Below are 20,000 nucleotides of genomic sequence, written 5' to 3'. Positions count from 1 at the left end.
ATATAATATTTTTGGGTTTCCCTGTCAGCCTGACGAATGGCTTTGTTGCGTTCATGACAAGTTTTTACGCATCTGTCTCTGTCTCTATCTGTCCCTGTCTCTGTCTGTGTGTCCGTCTGTCTCTCTGTGTCTCTTTGTCTCTGCCTATGTCTTTCTGTCTGTCTCTCTTTCATAGAGGGCCCTGACAGACAGGAGCTGCACGACATGGCTGGTGGACACACACACGCTCCAGAGTACACATACACTCACTTACACACACACGTTCAGTCGGGGTCCACGTGTATTGTTATCAATAACACGCACGAAAGAGACGAAGAACATTCGCATATTCGTGGTCTGTCTTTCCATGTCTGTTGGTCTGTACGTCTCATGTCTGTCTGTCTGTCTCTCTCTTTCCTCTGTGTGTGTGTGTGTGTGTGTGTGTGTGTGTGTGTGTGTGTGTGTGTGTGTGAGTGTTTGTTTGTTTGTTTGTGTGTGTGTGTGTGTGTGTGTTCGTGCGTGAGTGTGTGTGTGGGTGTGTGTGTGTGTGTGTTCGTGCGTGAGTGTGTGTTTGTGTGTATGTGTGTGTGTGTGTGTGTGTGCGCGCGCGCGCGTGCGTGTGTGTGGAGTGGATGTTTGGGGATGGGTAGGTGTGTGTGTGGGCGTTGTTGGAAAAAGAAGCATACCAAAGTTTGGGCGGCAGCATCACCTTCCCTGCGTAAGATGTTAGAAAGTGTGTACCTGCGTTATATGTGTGAATTGACGATGTTGGTGACGGTAACTTTCTTTTCTCTCTATTTTTCTTTTTGTTCTTTGTTGATTTGTTGGTTTTTCGCGGCTGTGATGACGCGAGTTCGGCGTTTTGTCCATGACGGACCAATTTCCTCGTCGATCAATTGTCGTTTTGATCGATTGTCGTTGTGTAACGTGTCGTTACGAGTCTTCTTCTTTGCTGAGCACGTCGACAATCAGCTCTTTGGGTTATTTCGCCATTAACTATTGTCCTGTAAAATGTGTCCGACAAAACGCCGCTTCTTTCAAGTATCACAGGCGGTAATTATGCCACGAATTTCTCTTCGGGGTTTTGTTTTTCTAGGTTTAACGGGAGCTTTGGTTGTTTCGACGTGGTGTTATTCCGACCGTTTGCTACGTGGCAAGATTTTAGCCCTGGTAATTATGGTCCGATGCTGTCGGTTGATGCTCAAAGCCAAAGTGAACTACACTATATTGAGGGATGTAGGTACTAGCTGGCGTGATCCAAGTATTGCACACGTACTCTTTTTTTTTTTTTTTTTTGCAGTAGGTTTTAAGTTTGTCTACTTAGGCAGTGTTGTCAGCAAAGACGGGGGGACGGACGAAGACATCAAGAGCCGTATCAACAAAGCAAGACACGCCTTCAACACCCTTCGACCAATCTGGAGATCGACAGCCCTCTCAATCCGCAACAAGATCCGGATTTTTAACACCAACGTGAAGTCGGTTCTACTCTATGGCTCAGAGACGTGGAGAGTGACAAAGACCAGCACCCACAAGCTTCAGACATTCACCAACAGATGTCTAAGAAACATCCTGAACATCAGATGGCCAGAGGTTGTCTCCAATGAAGAACTTTGGAACATGACAAAACAGGCCCCACTGGAGACGGAAATCAAGAAACGGAAATGGGGATGGATAGGCCATACACTACGCAAGCCTGCAACAAACATCACAAGACAGGCTCTTGATTGGAACCCACAGGGGAAAAGGAAAGTTGGCCGTCCGAAGCAGAACTGGCGGAGAAGCATTGAGGCAGAGACAAGGGCGGCCGGAATGACGTGGGCCGAACTGAAGAGGACCAGCCAGAGCCGGGTGCGTTGGAGGAGTGTTGTTGCGGCCCTATGTTCCCCACGGAATCAAGAGGAATAAGTCAAGTAAGTCAAGGTTTTAAGTCTCATTGTTTTTGTCCACAATACAGAACAAGAACTCGGTCAGAAATGACCACCGGTAACTCGTATCTTTAGGGCGCTAACAAGTTAGAATCCAAGTGCCCAATTATCAAAGAGAGAGAGAGAGAGACAGAGAGACAGAGATACCCACAGAGAGAGAGAGAGAGAGACAGAGAGACAGAGAGACCCACAGAGAGAGAGAGAGAGAGAGAGAGAGAGATGGTTCGTTTATTTATTTATAGTCTGTTTATCTAAGATGATAATAATAGACTGAGAGACAGACAGACAGACAGACAGACACACACACACACACACACACACACACACACACACACACACACACACACACACACACAGAAAGAGAGAGAGAGAGAGAGAGAGAGAGAGAGAGAGAGAGAGAGAGAGAACGTGCTGGTTTGTTTGTTTGTTTGTTTTCTAGAACACGTAGAAATCAATGATTTTTTTTATACGCGAAATAAAGACAAACTACAGAAAGAGAAGACCGAAACAAAGAGAGGTGTAGAAAAGAGGATATTTGAAGCACAGAATCCTCCCATTCATCACTCAGAGAGTCCCACGGTGTCCACAGGTGGGTGGGATGGGTCGGGGAGAGTGCTGCTTTGCTTGCTGTCTGTGCACACCGTGTATCTCTCTCTCTCTGATTCACTACATCACGTGGATCTGGAGGACGAAGTGCGATTTATCGATCAGTGGTAACTCCCCTTGCCTGTTTTCTTTGTCGATCCATAAACACGAATGAAACAAAGACAGCAAGAATGATAATGATTAGTAATATTGATAATTAAATTAGTATATATATATATATATATATATATATATATATATGTAATATATATGTCACTGAATTTTGTGCAGAGACAAATCAAACCGCTTTCACACCAGTCATTCGCACGCATGCATAACTCTAAACTTGAGAAACTGAAGCCAAAAAAGAGGCAAGGGAGGGAGGCTATCATGGAAAGAGGCCCGAAAGAGCTGAGTGCGGAGACCTGACGAAGCGAAAGAGGAAGTTCATTCCAAAAGCAAGGTCCAGAGACAGAGAAAGAGCGGCGTCCGACAGTTTCCGGTGATATCGGCGGGATGTCAAACAACTTGATGAAAAGAAAATCATGGTCCAGCTGAAATGTCGGCCAGCTTCATCTTTTGTGCGATGAGGCTAACAATGATGTGTGATGGTTACCGTTTTGAGCTGAACATTGCTCTCTGCTGATATTTATCTCCTTCACTGTTTGTCTCTGTGTATGTCTCTGTCTGTCTGTGTTGCACTGAGCTGATTAATCTCATTCACTCTTTGTCTCTGTCTGTCTGTCTGTCCGTCTGTCTTCAGCCATCCTACCATACTCTCTCTCCGCACCCACCCACCCCCACACCCCTCCTTCCTAACTCTCCTCCTGTCCATTTTCTGGTGCCTTCTCCATCCGCAGCCATAAATCCACATTACTTTTTCGGATCCGTGGCATTCCTAGCTGGTTCTGCAAGACCCTTCTGTGGTCGATCGACCCGCCTGCAACCCTCTCTCACCTTTCCCACACACCTCTCCCCTCTCTACGTCTGTAGGAAACAGAGGTTGCCCTTCATCTTGCCTGAAGTAAATGACTCGGCGTCACGTCAGCCCCCAACCATCCGCTCACCTGCTCACACCCTCTTCATCCCAGTCCTACACCTCACCCCCAGTCAGAAACCCTCGCTTCCTCTTGAGAAGAAGAAGAGGGAGGAGGAGGACAAGCACGAGGAGGAAGATGACGACGACGACGACAGTAGCATCACCAGCAGCAGCAACAACAAAAAGAGGAGGAGGAGGAAGAAGAGAAGGAGGAGGAGGAGGAAGAAGAAGAACAACAAGAACAAGAAGATCAAAAAGAAGAAGAAGAAGGATGACGACAACGACAGTAGCAACATTAACAACAACAACAACAACAACAACAAGAGGAGGATGAGGAAGAATAGAAGGAGGAGCAGGAAGAAGAAGAAGAAGAAGGATGACGACACGACAGTAGCAGCAGCAGCAGCAACAAGAAGAAGAAGAATATGATGAGGAAGAAGGATGAGAAGAAAGAAGAAGAGCAATAACAAAAAACAGAAGAACAAGAACAAGAAGATCAAAAATAAGGAGGAGGAAGAAGAGGAGGAGGAGGAGAAGAAGAAGAAGAAGAAAAACCAGAAGATCACGAACATGAAGGAAGAGGAGGAGAAGAAGAAGAAGAAGGGGGTTGGATATATTTATTGTCTCGCGGACGGCTGGTATCAAAGTGCATAAAATATCACCGACCATTCCCACTCACGATTTTGAACACTAGGAGTGGAAGTCTGTAGAATTTATTTCGTCATCGTGGTTGTTGGGTCTGTTTCGAGATTTCTTTGAAACGAAGACAGAGAGGAAGCAATAGAGAAAAGGGGGGAGAGGGGGAGAGTGAGCGCGTGTGTGTGGGGGGTTGGGTGTGTGTGTTGTATGTGTATATGTGTGTGTGTGTGTGCGCGCGCGCGTGTGTGTGTGGGGGGGGGAGGGGGTGTGTGGGTGTGGGTGTGTGCAGATGGAAACTGATACAGAAACAGAAAACAAACGAATACAACTTCGCACAAGCCGTGATCAAATCAGGAAACCGCCCACCATTTGAAAAGCGATTCTCTTCGCTTGCCCGAAAATAAACCCAGAACGTGATGGTTTCTTTCTTGTTACCGATAGTCCTATCAGCGACGGAAACTATATCAAGGATTAGAAATGATAATATGCGAAATGCATCTGTGATCAAACCCAGTACTTCTTTTTCTTCTGCGTTCACTCGTATGCACACGAGTGGGCTTTTACGTGTATGACCGTTTTTACCCCGCCATGTAGGCAGCCATACTCCGTTTTCGGGGGTGTGCATGTTGGGTATGTTCTTGTTTCCATAACCCACCGAACGCTGACATGGATTACAGGATCTTTAACGTGCGTATTTGATCTTCTGCTTGCATATACACACGAAGGGGGTTCAGGCACTAGCAGGTCTGCACATATGTTGACCTGGGAGATCGGAAAAATCTCCACCCTTTATCATCCACCAGGCGCCGTCACCGTGATTCGAACCCGGGACCCTCAGATTGACAGTCCAACGCTTTAACCACTCGGCTATTGCGCCCGTCATCAAACCCAGTACGGTAATGCAAACTGGGCGTTCAAGGACACGACAACATAATGATGCACAGTCACTGGTATTGGTAAACGCAAAAGAAATTTACAGCGCACTGTCAGTGGTGACTGCAACCGCAAAACGGAACTTGGTGACAAAACGATCATCAGAAATATTTCCAGGACGCTGAAATAAGAAGAATACGTAGACAACATTTCGGCGAATACCACTGCAGGATGGACAGCCAGTATCCACTCTTGTGCTCTAACCTCATTGTCTAGCGAGCTTAATGACTCCTTGGAGGAGAAAGGGAAAGAGGTTGGTTATATATATATATATATATAAACAGAACAAAAAGGAGGATGTCCAGAGAAAAAGAAAACGAGGCATAGGAATAACGTTGTTTTTTGCAACTTTTTATTTATTTATTTTTTTTAAGGACTTTCCTGCACATAAGTTTCAGAAAGCGGGGGTACTATATAATTTAACTCACTCAGTACGGCCAGTCCTCTCTTCTCCTCTACACAGACCCCTCGGATGTCCAGTGGGTGTCTGAATGACCCAAGCTTTAGCTTCCGTCGTCAGAATTGTGGTATTCTTTGTCAACATTCACGTCTTCAGTATAAGAGCCTTCCGCTTGCAATATTTTGATGATGGTAATTGGGGTGAAACGCTGTTAACGTCGTCTCTTTCGCCGTTCGTATGGAGATAGTTAAACCGAGTTTCCAGCACTCATATGGGTGGTGACAGGGGATAGAACAGCGGATACCTGGTGGAAATGATCAAATTTCGGTTTCTGTTGGACCATAAGTTGTAAATAAAGGAACTGATTCATCAACCTTATTTCACAAAAAGGAATTGTTGGATTCGTCAGCCATAATTGTTTCTTCAACAAATTGTCTTAGCTCATCATCTTTATTTCACTCAACGAACTGTCCAGTTCATCATCAATGTGTCGAGCAGAGATAGCTAGCATAACCTGTATGTGCCCGCCATGTTTATATACGTTATTTAACGGCTGCACTTGCTGACAGGGAATTGGAAATGGGGTACGTAAAAATGTATGTTACATGTTTCAAGAGCAGGCTTTTCTTCACGAGAGAATCTCTTTTTTTTAAGGATCCCTTCCATGACCGCATCTATCCAAACAAGCAAGTGTGTGTGTGTGTGTGTGTGTGTGTGTGTGTGTGTGTGTGTGTGAGAGAGAGAGAGAGAGAGAGTCTGTGTGTGTGGTGTATGTCTGTGTGTGTGGGTGCGCGCTTGCGCACCCTATGTGAGAAAGGATTTCTCTTGAGCCACAAATTCCTTTTCTAAACCTCGTAACAGCTGCACAGATCATTTCGTGCTGCAAAACGGGAAAGAATTGACTGCTGACGCAGGAAACAGAAAAAACAACAACTGGAAATGAAAGCGAAGAAAGGAAAAGGCAGGAATAAAGAAAATGAAGAAATGTACAGAAAAAAACCCATAAGGAATCGGTGGTCAGAAAACTATTCCTTCTGCACACGTACCATCGAACACACACACACACACACACACACACACACACACACACACGAGAGAGAGAGAGAGAGAGAGAGAGAGGAAGTAGGGAGGGAGGGGGAGAGAGAGGAGGAAGGGGGTGGGGGTGGAAAAATGACAAAAGCTGTAGAAGCTACAGTGGTGAAATAAAAACAGAAAAAACAACAACAAATATTTACCTCTGCTTTATGTTTCAATATATGTTTGCCCTCTGCGTAAATCTTGAAAAGCACCTGTGGAAGAAACAACATTGAAAGCTTCATGAAACACAGGCTTTGCAGCATTTTGCATCAAACACATTCTCACTGCAGCAATGCACGAATGTGACAGCTCAGGTATAACATAAGGTAAGTGGTGGGAAGGAGGCTGGGTAAGGAGGAGGGGGAAATGGTGAGACCGGGGGTGGGAAGGGGGTGATAGGACAGTGTGCGATGGGTTTACAGACTGAGATTCGTTACTTCAACCATACCTATATTCCTAAAAAAAAAAATAATAATAATAAAACAACAACAACAACAAAACAACAACAAAAAACTTACATTGATCCTCTGTTAGACTTTCTTCTTCTTCTTCTTCTTCTTCTTCTTCTTCTTCTTCTTCTTCTTCCTCCTCCTCCTCCTCCTCCTCCCCCTCCTCCTCCTCTTTTTCTTATTTTCTTCTTCGAAGTAGTAGTACTAGCAGAAGTAGTAGTAGCAGCAGCGGCAGCAGCAACAGCAACAGCAGCAGTGGTAGTAGTAGGAGGAGGAGGTGTAGCAGTAGCAGTAGTAGTAGCTGTAGCAGTAGTGTGATACTGTCATGTGGCGTAGGTGATGTTTTTGTTTTTTTTCTTTTTGTCTTTTAAATCTAAACCTCCATGCGTCTTTAAATAAAAATAGCGAACGTAAGTCGGTTGTCAGGTTGTGTGTCAAAAACCTGAGCCTCAAAAAAGTTTTAAGAATGAAATACTTTCGTTCGCTCTTCACAGTTCACACGCATCCGCCCCGGCTCGCGCTGCTGCTGCACGTACCTCCACGAGGAAGATGGTGAGGATGGTCAGGCTGGCCATGTGGAGCACCTCCTCCGTCAGGTGCTTGTTGGGCGCGTGGTGCCCCCCCTCCACCACCCCCTCCCCGCCCTCCACCCCTTGACCCCCGTGGTGACCGTGGTGCCCACCACCACCCTCCCCTCCACCCGCCCCTCCTCCGCCCACCACCACCACCCCTCCCCCGTCCCCGCCTCCGTCTCCTCCTCCCCTGTCTCCGCGCGTCCCCGTGACCGTGGCGTTGGCGGAGTGGTTGCGGAAGGTGGTGGCGATGGCCGAGTTGAGGAGGGTGCCAGTGTGGTTGGGGAAGGGGTGGAGGGGGTCCAGGAGGGGGTGGTGGGTGTGGTTGGGGCTGAGGGGGCTGCTGCTGCTGCCGTTGGCGGAGGTGGTGTCGTTGTTGTGGGCGGTGTCGTGGTGGTGGTGGTGGTCCTCGGGAACTGCACGAGGAGAGGTGGGGAGGGGAGGGAGGGGTGGGGGTGGGGGTGAGGGTGGGGTTCAGTGTGAGAAGGAATGTGAGGCAGCCAAGGGGCGTTCATTGTCGAGCAGTCAGTCAATCATAGCGAGGATGGAATTATTGCTCATTTAGATTCATTGCTCGATAATTAACACCCTCAAGCCTCACCCAGTATGTGTTGCTTAATTAACCGATTTAGACTTTTCGTAAAATGTTCAACAATGAATATGATTAGGATAACGAACTAAATATACGGCTGATACATACTCAATGACGAACCCGAAGCTAGAACTGTTCGCTTGATATTTAACACTGATCAGTAAATCCTAATTGGGCAAACAATGTTAAATATTCAACTATGAATTTAGATGAGCAGACTCGGATATCAAGAAGATAAGATTAAAGGAAGGTAAGAGATAAATATTCAGCTATATATTAAATGAAGAATAGGGTTGTTAGATAAATCATCATCGAAAAATCGAAATGAGGACTGAATGTGTGTGTGTTTGTGTGTGCGTGCTCACGCGCATGTGTGTGAGTGTGCGCGTGCGCGCGCGCGTGTGTGTGTGCTAGCATATGTGTGTGCAGACACTTGCGCGCGTGTGAATTGTGTGTGTGTGTTCAGATAAACGTTCTGTACGTGCTTGTGTACTCTGGGAAGCAAAAAGTTCAGTGTGTGTGTGTGTGTGTGTGTGTGTGTGTGTGTGTGTGTGTGTGTGTGCGCGTGCGTGCAGACGCTTGCGCGCGTGTGAATTGTGGGTGTGTGTGTTCAGATAAAAGTCCCGAACGTGCTTGTGTACTCTGGGAAGCAAAAAGGTCAGTGTGTGTGTGTGTGTGTGTGTGTGTGTGTGTGTGTGTGTGTGTGTGTGTGTGTGTATGTGCAGACGCTCGCGCGCGTGTGAATTGTGTGTGTGTTCAGATAAAAATCCCGAACGTGCTTGTGTACTCTGGGAAGCAAAAAGGTCAGTGTGTGTGTGTGTGTGTGTGTGTGTGTGTGTGTGTAGAGGAGTGAGGATGGGAAGGGGGGAATTAGATGAAGGGGCGGGGGGGGGGGGGGATTAATGATGAAAGACATGGGGTGAGGGTGGTGAAGGGAGGGGAAGGTGAAAGGGGGTGGGGGGGTGGGGGGGGGGGGCGAGGAACGTGCATCTGCTATTGAGTGTACAGGGCTGACGAATGGAGCCGGAAATGTTTGACCACAGGGAGGATCAGTGTGTGTGTGTGCGGGAGGGAGCGTTGCGTCGCGGGGGTGTCCATTTGTATGGAATTGATTGCTGTTCTCTGTCTTTCTTTCTTTATTCCTTCCTTCCTTTTCTTTCTTTCTTTCTTCCTTCTGTTTCTTTCTTTCTATTTCCAATTTCTTTCACCTTTTTTTCAGTGTCTCTCCTTTTTTTTTTCTTGCTTCCTTCTTTCTGTCTGTCTTTCTTTCTTTATTCCTTTCTTCCTTCCTTTCTTCTTTCTTTTTTTCTTTCTTTCTTTCTGTCTGTTTCTTTCTTTCCATTTCCAATTTCTTTCTCTTTTTACAGCGTCTCTCCTTTTTTTCTTGCTTCCTTCTTTCTGTCTGTCTTTCTTTCTTTATTCCTTTCTTCCTTCCTTTCTTCTTTCTTTTTTTCTTTCTTTCTTTCTGTCTGTTTCTTTCTTTCCATTTCCAATTTCTTTCTCTTTTTTTCAGTGTTTCTCCTTTTCTTCTTGCTTCCTTCTTTCTGTCTGTCTTTCTTTCTTTATTCCTTGCTTCCTTTCTTTTTTTCTGTTTCTTTCTTTCCTTTTTTTTTTTTTTTAGTGTCTCTCCTTTTTTTCTCTTGTTTCCTTCTTTCTGTCTGTATTTCTTTCTTTCTATTTTTTTTTATTCTGTTTCCATCTCTTCCATTTTCATTTTCGTTCTCTTATATATATATATATATATATATATATATATATATATATATATATATATATATATATTGTTTTTTCGCCTTTTCCTTTTTTTCTTTGCTTTATGTTTTCCTTCGATTCTTTTTTTTTTCTTTTTGCCAGAATTGTGCTGTCCCCTGTGTGCAGTAATGTCAGCATTGAGGAAAACAGAACCCCCACAAATTGCAGATGCTATATAATTGAGTCTCTGTTTCTGTCGGTCTGTCTGTCTGTTTGCCAATCTATCACTACCCTCCCCTTTCACTCCCCCTGTATCTCTCTCTCCCCCCCCCCCACCCCCTGCTCCATACCTCCCTCCCCCTCGCCCCCTCCCCAACCTTTCCCCTGATCTTCCGACCTTCGCGCACAGAGTATGTGCACTTTGCTTTCATCAAAAGGTCGTTCTATCGGAATTAATGAATCGCCCGAACTCTAGTGCGGAAGGGTAAATGCGATTCAACAGAGATAAAGTGGACATGAGAAAAAGACGTAACAAAAAAAAAATGTACATGCTTCCATGAAGTTGATGACCCATGACACGAATAACCGGAACTGAAAGAGAATGTTGGAAGCGACCGTGGTTGCTCACTGCGCTATATGAATTCGGGAGGACTTCAATTTGAGATGTCTGTTCTGACAGATTTGAAGATGGAAATATTGATCTAGGGAATGGAAATTTGATTATGAAAAATCAATGATTAAGATAATAGAAGCATCGCAGGACTCTGATAAGGGGGCTTATGATGAATTCATTGATCGAGACGGAATGTTAGAAGGATTTTGGTCTGCATTTCCAGATTTGGTTTAGCCACTAGATACTGGAGTGAAATCAAATGGAATCATGTCTTGCGCGTTTGTGTCTATATATATATATATATATATATATATAGTATTTACGTATATCATTATGTGGACAGGAGGGGTAGGGGGTGATTTAGGAGTGGAGGTTACTTATATAATGTTTGTGTGCGAGAGTGTGTGTTCACTGGAAGTGAGTGTCAGTAGTGTGTGTGTGTGTGTGTGTGTGTGTGTGTGTGTGTGTGTGCGTGCGTGCGTGCGCGCGTGTGTGCATGTGTATGCATGCGTGTGTGTGTGTATGTATGTGTGTGTGTGTTAGTATCAGTGTGTGTGTGTGCGTGCGTGCGTGTGTGTGTGTGTGTGTGTGTGTGTGTGCACGCGCGTATGCATGTGTGCGTGTGTGTGGATGGCGTGGGTGGGAAAATGTGTAGGAGTATATGCGGGAGGAAGGGAGGCGAGGGGGGGCAGGGTGGGGTGGGGGGGGGGGGAAGACTGGCGGTGCAACTGTTATTGACTTCAAGGATGTGACAAATTGGCCTGGGGTGCTTGGCAACAGAGCGGATCAGATCAATGCGTTTGTGTGGGCGGGGGGTGGGGGGGTGGGGGGGGGGGGAAGGAAACCAAGTCCAGACGGTTCTTTTCCGTTTCCTTTCTTCCCCCCCCCCCCCCCACCCCATCCCCCTAGCAAGAAAAAGGGTTGATAATGTGATTCTGATAAAACGGTTTGGACACGGAAATATAAAGTAAAGAGAGGGAGGGAAAAGGTGTTGCTAAATTTGAACACCCATGGCGACCCATGGGAAGAATGTTGGAAAGAGATGTGGACGTCTACAGCATCATGTGAATTCGGAATAAATACTTTTTGGGGCTGTCTTTTCTGAATGATTTCGAGATGAAAATATCGATCTGTAAATCGATCAATATAACAATCAATTACTTCAAGGAATAGACACTTCTCATGACGTTTGATAGATGTGGAGGGAGGGGTGGACCTGAAGTGTCCGAAAAGATGGTGGTTTGAATCAGTCACTTTGACTCAAGCTTTTGGGGACTTCGTGAAAACTAAGGACCAGTTGAACAAAAAAAAAGTGTGTATTCATGCGTGTGTAAGTTCACGTAGGGCATGTGTGTGTGTGTGTGTGTGTGTGTGTGTGTGTGTGTGTGTGTGTATACGTGTGTGTGTGCGTGCGTACGTGAGTGTGTGTGTGTGCATGCGTGCGTGTGTGTGTGTGTGTGTGTGTGTGTGAGAGAGAGAGGGAGAGAGAGAGTACGTGTGTCCTTTCGCTCTCTCTCGTTTGTGTGTGATATCCATTTGTATATGCGTGTGTATATACGTGTTTGTGTACACGCGTGTTTTCGTGAAGCGAGAGTGGCAGTACAGAGGAACAGAGGAAGGGAAAGGGGGGAAGGCGGAGAAGGTGAGACAAGTGTAGAGGACGGGGTGGGGTGTCGGAAGCTGCACGTGCTTCTGTTGTTGTCGTATTGACTTCGCGGGTGTGAGAAAAGAGATTGGGAACGTCTGACAACAGGGGAAGATCGAGGTGATCAGCTTTGGACGAGATAATTTGATTATAAGAAAAGAATAAAGCATCTTTAAAAAAAAAAAAGAAAAAAGATCAATCTATTGCTCATCTTCACAATGCCATGGACAGAATTTTTAAAAAGAGTTACCTTTTGTGCCCCCCGTCTCTCTCTGTGTCTTTCTCTGTCTCTGCCTCTCTCTCTGTCTCTCTCTGTCTCTGTCTCTGTCTCTCTCTCTCTCTCTCTCTCTCCACCTCTCTCATTTTATTTCCGAGATTCACTGATAGTTTGTTGTGAAAGACGTTGCGTTGTTTATATTACCAATTGCAATGACACATGTAAAACTGTTATTACCCCCTGTTCATATGGGGCTATGGCTTAATTGAATAAACCATCTTGAATCTTGAATTTTGAATCTCCATCTCTCTCTGTCAGTCTGTCTCTGTTTGACTGTCTCTGTCTCTCTCTCTCCCCCCTCTCTCTCTCTCTAAAAATGAAAAAGCTCAATCCATAGCTCATCTTTACAGTGCCATGGACACAAGTTTGAAAAAGTATTACCTTTTGTGCTCTCTCTCTCTCCATCTGTCTGTCTGTCTGTCTCTGTTTGTCTGTCTGTCTGTCTCTGGCAGTCTTTCTGTGTCTGTCTGTCTGTCTGTCTCTCTCTCCCCTCTCTCTCTCCCCCTATCTCTCTCTCTCCATCTGTCTCTGTCTGTCTGTCTGTCTCTGGCAGTCTTTCTGTGTCTGTCTGTCTGTCTCTCTCTCTCTCTCTTCTCTCTCTCCCCCCTCTCTCTCCCCTCTCTCTCCCCCTCTATCTCCCTCCCTCTCTCTCCCTCCCTCTCTCTCTCCCTCTCTCTCTGGATAAGCCTCAGCTAACGCGCGTCTTTGTTATCGCGTCTGTCCCCTGTGAGCTGTACCCATGTCCGAGCTGTCTGCGACAGGCACGGCAAGATCAGCATCTGGAAATAGAGTTCTGATTCTGAACCTGTGCTGCTGCGTTCACCGCTGGGGCAGGATATTATGAAGGGAGAGAACTGGACGGCCTGCTCATACATCCTCTCAATGTGATTTCTGTTACGGCCAGCCCTGCGTCCTTTTCCACCCAGGGGCAGAATGTGGACACCCCCGGGTGGTGTAACAGCTAGCTGCATGTCCTGAGCAAGGAGGGAGGTGGCAGAGTGGTTAAGACGTTTAACTACCAATACAATAGTCCGTGAGGGTCTGGGTTCGTGTCCCGCTTCTTCCAAGTTTGACTGGAATATCAAACTGAGCGTGTAGTCATTCGGATGAGAAGATACACCGAGGCCCCGTGTGCAACAGGCACTTGGCGCACTGGAAAAGAACCCATGCAACAGAAGTGTTGTCTCTGGCTAAAAACTCTGAGAAACGAAACCCCAACCCTGATAGGTACACAAATATATAAATGCATGCACAAAAGACCTGACAAGCGTGCTGGGCTATGCCGCAGATGTGGTGTAGCGTATATGGATTCGACCGAACCCAGTGGCGCACCCTTGAAGAAAATTAAACTATTACTGCGTGTCCTGACGACCGATATCCGCGACACAGACGGACATGGTGACTGAGCGAGAGCTTGGCTCACAGACAACCCTGTGTTCTTCTTCTTCCTCGTTCGCCTCCCGTTAGATGAGCAGCCCGGTGTCCTCGATGAAGGCTGCCGTCCGTCGCAGCTCCTCCAGGGTGCCGTACAGCTTGGCTTCCACTGCTGTCGGTGTTGGTCAGTACTTCCTCCTGGATGCTGCATGCGTCGTACAGTCTTGAAGGATGTGGTCGGTTGTCATTGGTCCCTCACCACAAGGGCACTCTCCACTCTGTCCAATTTTGTGTGTATGTGGTGGAGCAGGCGGTTGTGTCCAGTCCTCAGGCGGAAGATCTTGACCTGTTCCCGTCGTTCCAGCAAATGGTATCTGTTTTCTGGGTTATATTTGGGGTGCTGGAGGCGCCACTTTATTCCTTGCTGTGCCTTGATGCCCTGTGTTCTGTTGGATGGAAGTCATCATGGACAGACACGGATTTTTAGCCATCAGAGCCAGGAGACTCCAGCACAATGCTGGTACACGCCCTGTAGTCACACTGAGAGAAAAGGCAGCGCTCGTCTGCACACAGTTCAGTTCAATTCAGTTTGCTCAAGGAGGCGTTGTAGCGTTCGGACAAATCCATATACGCTACACCACATGTGCTGAACAGATGACTGACCAGCAGCGTAACCCAACGCGCTTAATGGATCTCTGTTTTCATACAGGACAAGTCAGTCGGTTGCGTCAGTAGCAGTGAAGGCGACAACGAAAACTGTTTCAGTGCTTTAAAGAACAGAGCTGGCGTAACTATATTCATGTGATATTTTTTTGGAATCAGATGGTCGAAAACTATACATAAAGGGGGGTGGGGGGGTGGGGGGCTACAAGTTCACTTCCTGTTTTAGAATGGTAGCAAAATTAAAGTGGGACAGTAGATGTGTATACAATTGCTTTGAAAAAGTCTGTGATTAGATCATTCAAATAAATTAGATATGCACACATATGTCTAGACCTTCGATTTCAACCGGTGCTGCCCTTGTCTGCAATATATTTTAAAAGATAATAAAAACCTTTTTTCAAAGATTGTTTGCAGCTTATTTTGACCAGTGAAGCGCGTAACAGCTTCGGGGTTCGGTTTTGTTTTTGTTTTTCTGTGGTTATTTTTGTGTTTGTATTTTGTATTTCTTTTTATCACGACAGATTTCTCTGTGTGAAATTCAAGCTGCTCTCGCCATGGAGAGCGCGTCGCTACACTACAGCGCCACCCATTTTTTGGTATTTTTTCCTGCGTGGAGTTTGTTTTATTTGTTTTTCCTATCGAAGTGGATTTTTCTACAGAATTTTGCCAGGAACAACCATTTTGTTGCCGTGGGTTCTTTTACGTGCGCCAAGTATATGCTGCACACGGGACATCGGTTTATCGTCTCATCCGAATGACTAGCGTCCAGACCACCACTCAAGGTCTAGTGGAGGGGGAGAAAATATCGGCGTCTGAGTCGTGATTCGAACCAATGCGCTCAGATTCTCTCGCTTCCTAGGCGGACGCATTACCTCTAGGCCATCACTCCACACAGCAAGACAAACTGCTGCAGAGTAGTGTTTCCTTCTGGGGATGCTAGGGGCACTTTCAGAAGGGCTCTCTTCTGCAAACAGGCATGTGTCTCTACAACTGAATCAATCTTCTCCCTCTGTGTGGACACCGGGGCTCTTTCAAGAGTAATTTTCCACGGATTGTCGCGGATCTCCAATTCAGAAGAATAAATTTGCCGCCAGCTCCATTCTGATCCGCTTGCTGATGCCTGTGCTGCGGGCCGGGAGCATACTGGAAATATCTGTTTAGTTTTTGGTGTTTTCTGAATAGAAGAAAGCGTCTGGATGGGAGACACCTATGGAAATCCAATACAGGCAGGAAAGGAACTTGCTTCCTGTCATGTACCAAATTATCTCTCGTGTCAGAACTCTTTTTTTTTTCCTTGTCCGGGAGTCTTATTTCTCCGTCTTCTTCCAGGACGTAGCGATGTAAGGGAACCCGAAATGAGCGGCGTAAAAGTGAGAGAGAAAAAAAAAAGATCCGGAAAAATACTGTGACAACACAGCTAGCTAGAGGCTAAAGGATATCGTGTGTGTGTGTGTGTGTGTGTGTGTGTGTGTGTGTGTGTGTGTGTGTGTGTGTGTGTGTGTGTGTGTGTGTGTGTGTGTGTGTGTGGCACTATAGTTTACCACACTGTCTCCAGTATCAACAAAGAGGAAAGAACAGAGACAGTTTGGGTTTTTAAGTTTGGCTTGGCCTTTGTGTGTGGGACTCCAAAGCAAGGAATTCAGCAAGAGTGCAAGCGCACACAGAAAAAAAAAAGAGCGAAAGAAAGTGGAAGGGAAAGGGTGTGAGGTCATAACAGGAATGTAATGACATTTGTCAGCAGTGCAGTCACATACAGGGCGACAGAAACTGATGTGTCAGCAGCAAGGTCTTTGGTTACGAAGTTAAATTCAAAATCAGATCAGTTTGCTAACAAGTTACATTGTTACACATATTTTGCTCTGTTTCGTTTGAATAGGTGACTATTCACATTTATGATACTGTTTTATCGGTTTCTATTTATTTATTTTTTTAAATTAGAAAAGTAGTGTTTGGTTTGTTTGTTTCCTTCTCCGCTGGTCTTTGCTTTAAAAAACAAAACAAAAATAAAAACAAAACAAACAAACAAAAAAAACAAAAAAAACACACACACACACACACACACACACACACACACACACACACACACACACACACACACCTGAAACTGAATCTCATATCTCCCCCACCACGTCCTCCCCGTCTCTCTCCCCATAGTCTTGGACGTTTGTTTTTTTCAGTTGTTGATACAGCAGCCCTTATGTAAATGATATTTCTTGATTCAAATAGCTGTATCACAGCCATCACCTATTTCATCGCTGTTTCAGTGCCCGCTAAATTTCACATGCTTGTTGGTAGTAGCCGTGCTAAAGCAGAAGAACTGCTGATAATCTTTTATGTAGTTTCGGTGAAAATGAAGATGTACGAAAAGACGAGACGGAAGACGGCGAAACAGGGCAATCTGATCACCAGCTGGAAAGGATCTCGCTCTATATCACCTATCAGATTATCCTTCAGATCTGCACTTTTTTGTCCGACGTGGTTTTTTTGTTGTTGTTGCTGTTTGCTTGTTGTTTTTTTTTTGTTGTAATTGTTTTTGTTGTTTTTGTTTTGTTTTGTTTTTCTTGTTTTTGCTTTCTTTCTCGTTTTCTATCACTGACTGGCGGACACTGGATGAAGTGTCTTGCCCACTGATTGTACAGAGCGGGATAGGGGACAAAGGTATTTATGATAAGGGGGACATGCTGGGAACTCCTCTCCTCTAGAATGAGAGGCCTCTGAGAACAAAAATGCACCAAGATAATGTGGCCAAATAACCAGCTAGCTGCAGGCGAAAGGATGATGCTTCGTGTGCGTGCCAGTGCTCAATTCGGCACTGAAATTTACGAGACAGTCTTCCAGTATTACAAAGGAGGAAAAAATGAAAGTAGAAGAAAGACACTTGTTTTCGTTTTTAGATTTGGTTTGCGTATCGTATGTAGGATGCCGAACCATTTTTTTTTTCTTGTTTGTTCATTTGTTTGTTTGTTTCTTACTTTCTTTTTGCATTGTTTGTTTCTTACTTTCTTTTTGCAAGCGGACGAGAACATCACATCATACGCACATCGTGTCACATCACACACACGCGCGCGCACACACACGCTCAGACACAATCCTTTTTCCTAGGATGGGTGTTGTCGAGAAATCATTTTAAAGTAACCTGCTGTGCTTGCTGTTCTTTTCCATAAATAACAATGATTGTGAACGAACGAACAAGTATGTGGGTGGTTTTGTTGTTGTTGTTGTTGATGTTGTTGTTGTTGTTGTTTTGTGTTGTTGTTGTTGTTGTTTTAGGTAATGAAGTTACAAGCACTAATGGTGTCTTGTTTAATTCTGCTCTAAAAAAAAATCAAGCCCGAGAAATTATCCAGAAAATGTCGAAAAATGACTCACAGAGTAAGAATACAAAGAGATAATGGCAAAATAACTTATAAACAAGAGAGGCAAGGCCTTCAAGACTCACTTGTGATACACTTTAAAAAAATCCAAGCTTTTTATGTATTGAGTATAATTTCAAAATGTAATGTTTAAAATGAGAAAGATCAGTTTAAATCGAATTAAGTCCCCTAGCATTAATTACAGAATAATTTCCCTTTTTTACTATATGCACCAAAACGTTTGCAAAATAAATAAAACTTCCATGCTTAGCAAAAGAAGTTCCTGTTTGAACAAAAAGTGATAATAATGACCGCTCTTGTTGTTGGGTCAGAATATCAGATCAAAGTGCCAAACTTAGAGAATACAAAAAATATAAATATAACAGTAAAATGTCAATGTTAAAGTTTACCACGGACACACACACACACACACACACACACACACACACACACACACACACACACAGACAACCGAACACCGGGTTAAAACATGGACTCACTTTGTTTACACAAGTGAGTAAAAAAATGGAAAAGTTATTGAAAACGAAATGAAGGACGAAATACAGGGCGACAGAAACTGATGTGTCAGCAGCAAGGTCTTTGGTTACGAAGTTAAAATCAACATCATATTAGTTTACTAACAAGTTATGTTGTTACACATATTTTGCTCTGTTTCGTTTGAATAGGTGACTATTCACACTTATAATACTGTTGTATCGGTTATGAAGGACGAACTTCTGTGGTTTTTGTGATTTTGTGGCGGTTATATTCATCGAATTTTAATCAATTAAGAGTGATTCTTCGGTAATTTTTCGATTAGTGTTTCAGTACTGATTGTATTTTCATACTTTGCTAAGGCCGATCCACACTACACCACACCACACGAAAACATAAGATACTTGGAATGCAACTATCTTGAGATATATTTCTCTCTTCCAACCTCGTCTTTCTCGCTCGGTTGCTACACACACACACACACACACACACACACACACACACACACACACTCACTCACTCACTCTCTCTCTCTCCTCTGTCTCTCTCTGTCTCTATTTCTCTCTCTCTCTCTCTCTCTCTCTCTCTCTCTCTCTGATATAGAGACTACAGTGATCTATGGAAAAACAGGTCATTATCATTCCAATATTGGCAGCACTGTAAGATCACAAAAATATTGACTCATACTCCGGATCTTCAATACAATGGTGTGTGTCCATCGAGATCGATGATGACCATCGTTGTCATCCAGCTGGGGGATGGGGGGAGGGTTGAAAGGTCAATAAGGATGACTGATGACTTGCGCGATGAGTTTGTTTAAAGTGAAGAGGAGTTGCGCAACGTCGACCTCACTCTCTCGTCCGGGTCCAATACTTAATACTTTCCAACCATTCGTTTTCTCAATATTTTTCCATAACTGGTCGTATTCTATTATCATGTTTTGATCTCTTTTGATTCTCAGAAGTATGGTTAACTCACTCAGTACGAATGGCGAAAGAGACGACGTTAACAGCGTTTCACCCGAATTACCAGCATCAAAATATTGCAAGCGGAAGGCTCTTATACTGAAGACGTGAATGTTCACAAAGAATACCACAATTCTGACGACGGAAGCTAAAGGTTGGGTCATTCAGACAACCACTGGACATCCGAGGAGTCTGTGTAGAGGAGTAGAGAGGACTGGCCGTACTGAGTGAGTTAAATGGAGTCGGAAATAGAAGTGTTTCCTTACGTAACTGAAACAGCGCGTGTTAGATTCCTTTGAGCAATACTGGTGAACAAAATTCACTGACAGTGATCGGTTGGCTACATACATATCGTTTGCATCGTTGCTTTGACCGGAAAAGTATCTCACTGCAGTCCCAGATGCCAGTTTTCTTTATTGCTATTGTCTGATTTCTTCAAAAATATGTTTTCAAAACAAAATTATTGCTGGAAAAAATATGAACAGTGCTTTGTACGCACCTTTCCGTGTCTGTGTTTCCAGTTGCTGAAAAGTAAAGTTCCTGAATCTCTGTCTGTCTGTCTGTCTGTCTGTCTGTATGTACGAGGGTCATTCAATAAATAAGGTGAATTTTTCGGTATAAGGACTTCTAATACAGATAGAAGCTTACTCTTTTTTTTTTCAACGTAGTCTCCCAGCACTGTCACACACTTTTCCCATCTGTGCACAAGCTTCCGTATTCCCTCAGCGTAAAA

At 44.7% G+C, this 20,000-nt stretch overlaps 1 protein-coding gene across 1 annotated transcript in view; it reads right to left on the bottom strand.

Annotated features, from left to right (window-relative positions):
- LOC143297122 (uncharacterized) overlaps positions 1-20,000 on the bottom strand; it is a 138,768-nt gene that overhangs the window by 29,237 nt on the left and 89,531 nt on the right. Inside the window, exons 3-5 of the mRNA XM_076609295.1 lie at positions 7,772-8,014; positions 7,563-7,735; positions 6,736-6,789 (exon numbers count right to left, since the gene is read on the bottom strand). Coding sequence (XP_076465410.1) covers positions 6,736-6,789; positions 7,563-7,735; positions 7,772-8,014 — 470 coding nt within the window. The remainder of the gene's footprint in view (positions 1-6,735; positions 6,790-7,562; positions 7,736-7,771; positions 8,015-20,000) is intronic.

Source organism: Babylonia areolata, chromosome 22 (assembly GCF_041734735.1).
Source record: "Babylonia areolata isolate BAREFJ2019XMU chromosome 22, ASM4173473v1, whole genome shotgun sequence".
NCBI lineage: Eukaryota > Metazoa > Mollusca > Gastropoda > Neogastropoda > Buccinidae > Babylonia > Babylonia areolata.
The sequence above is the reverse complement of the archived record's forward strand: the minus strand, read 5'-3'. Positions and strand labels throughout refer to the sequence as shown.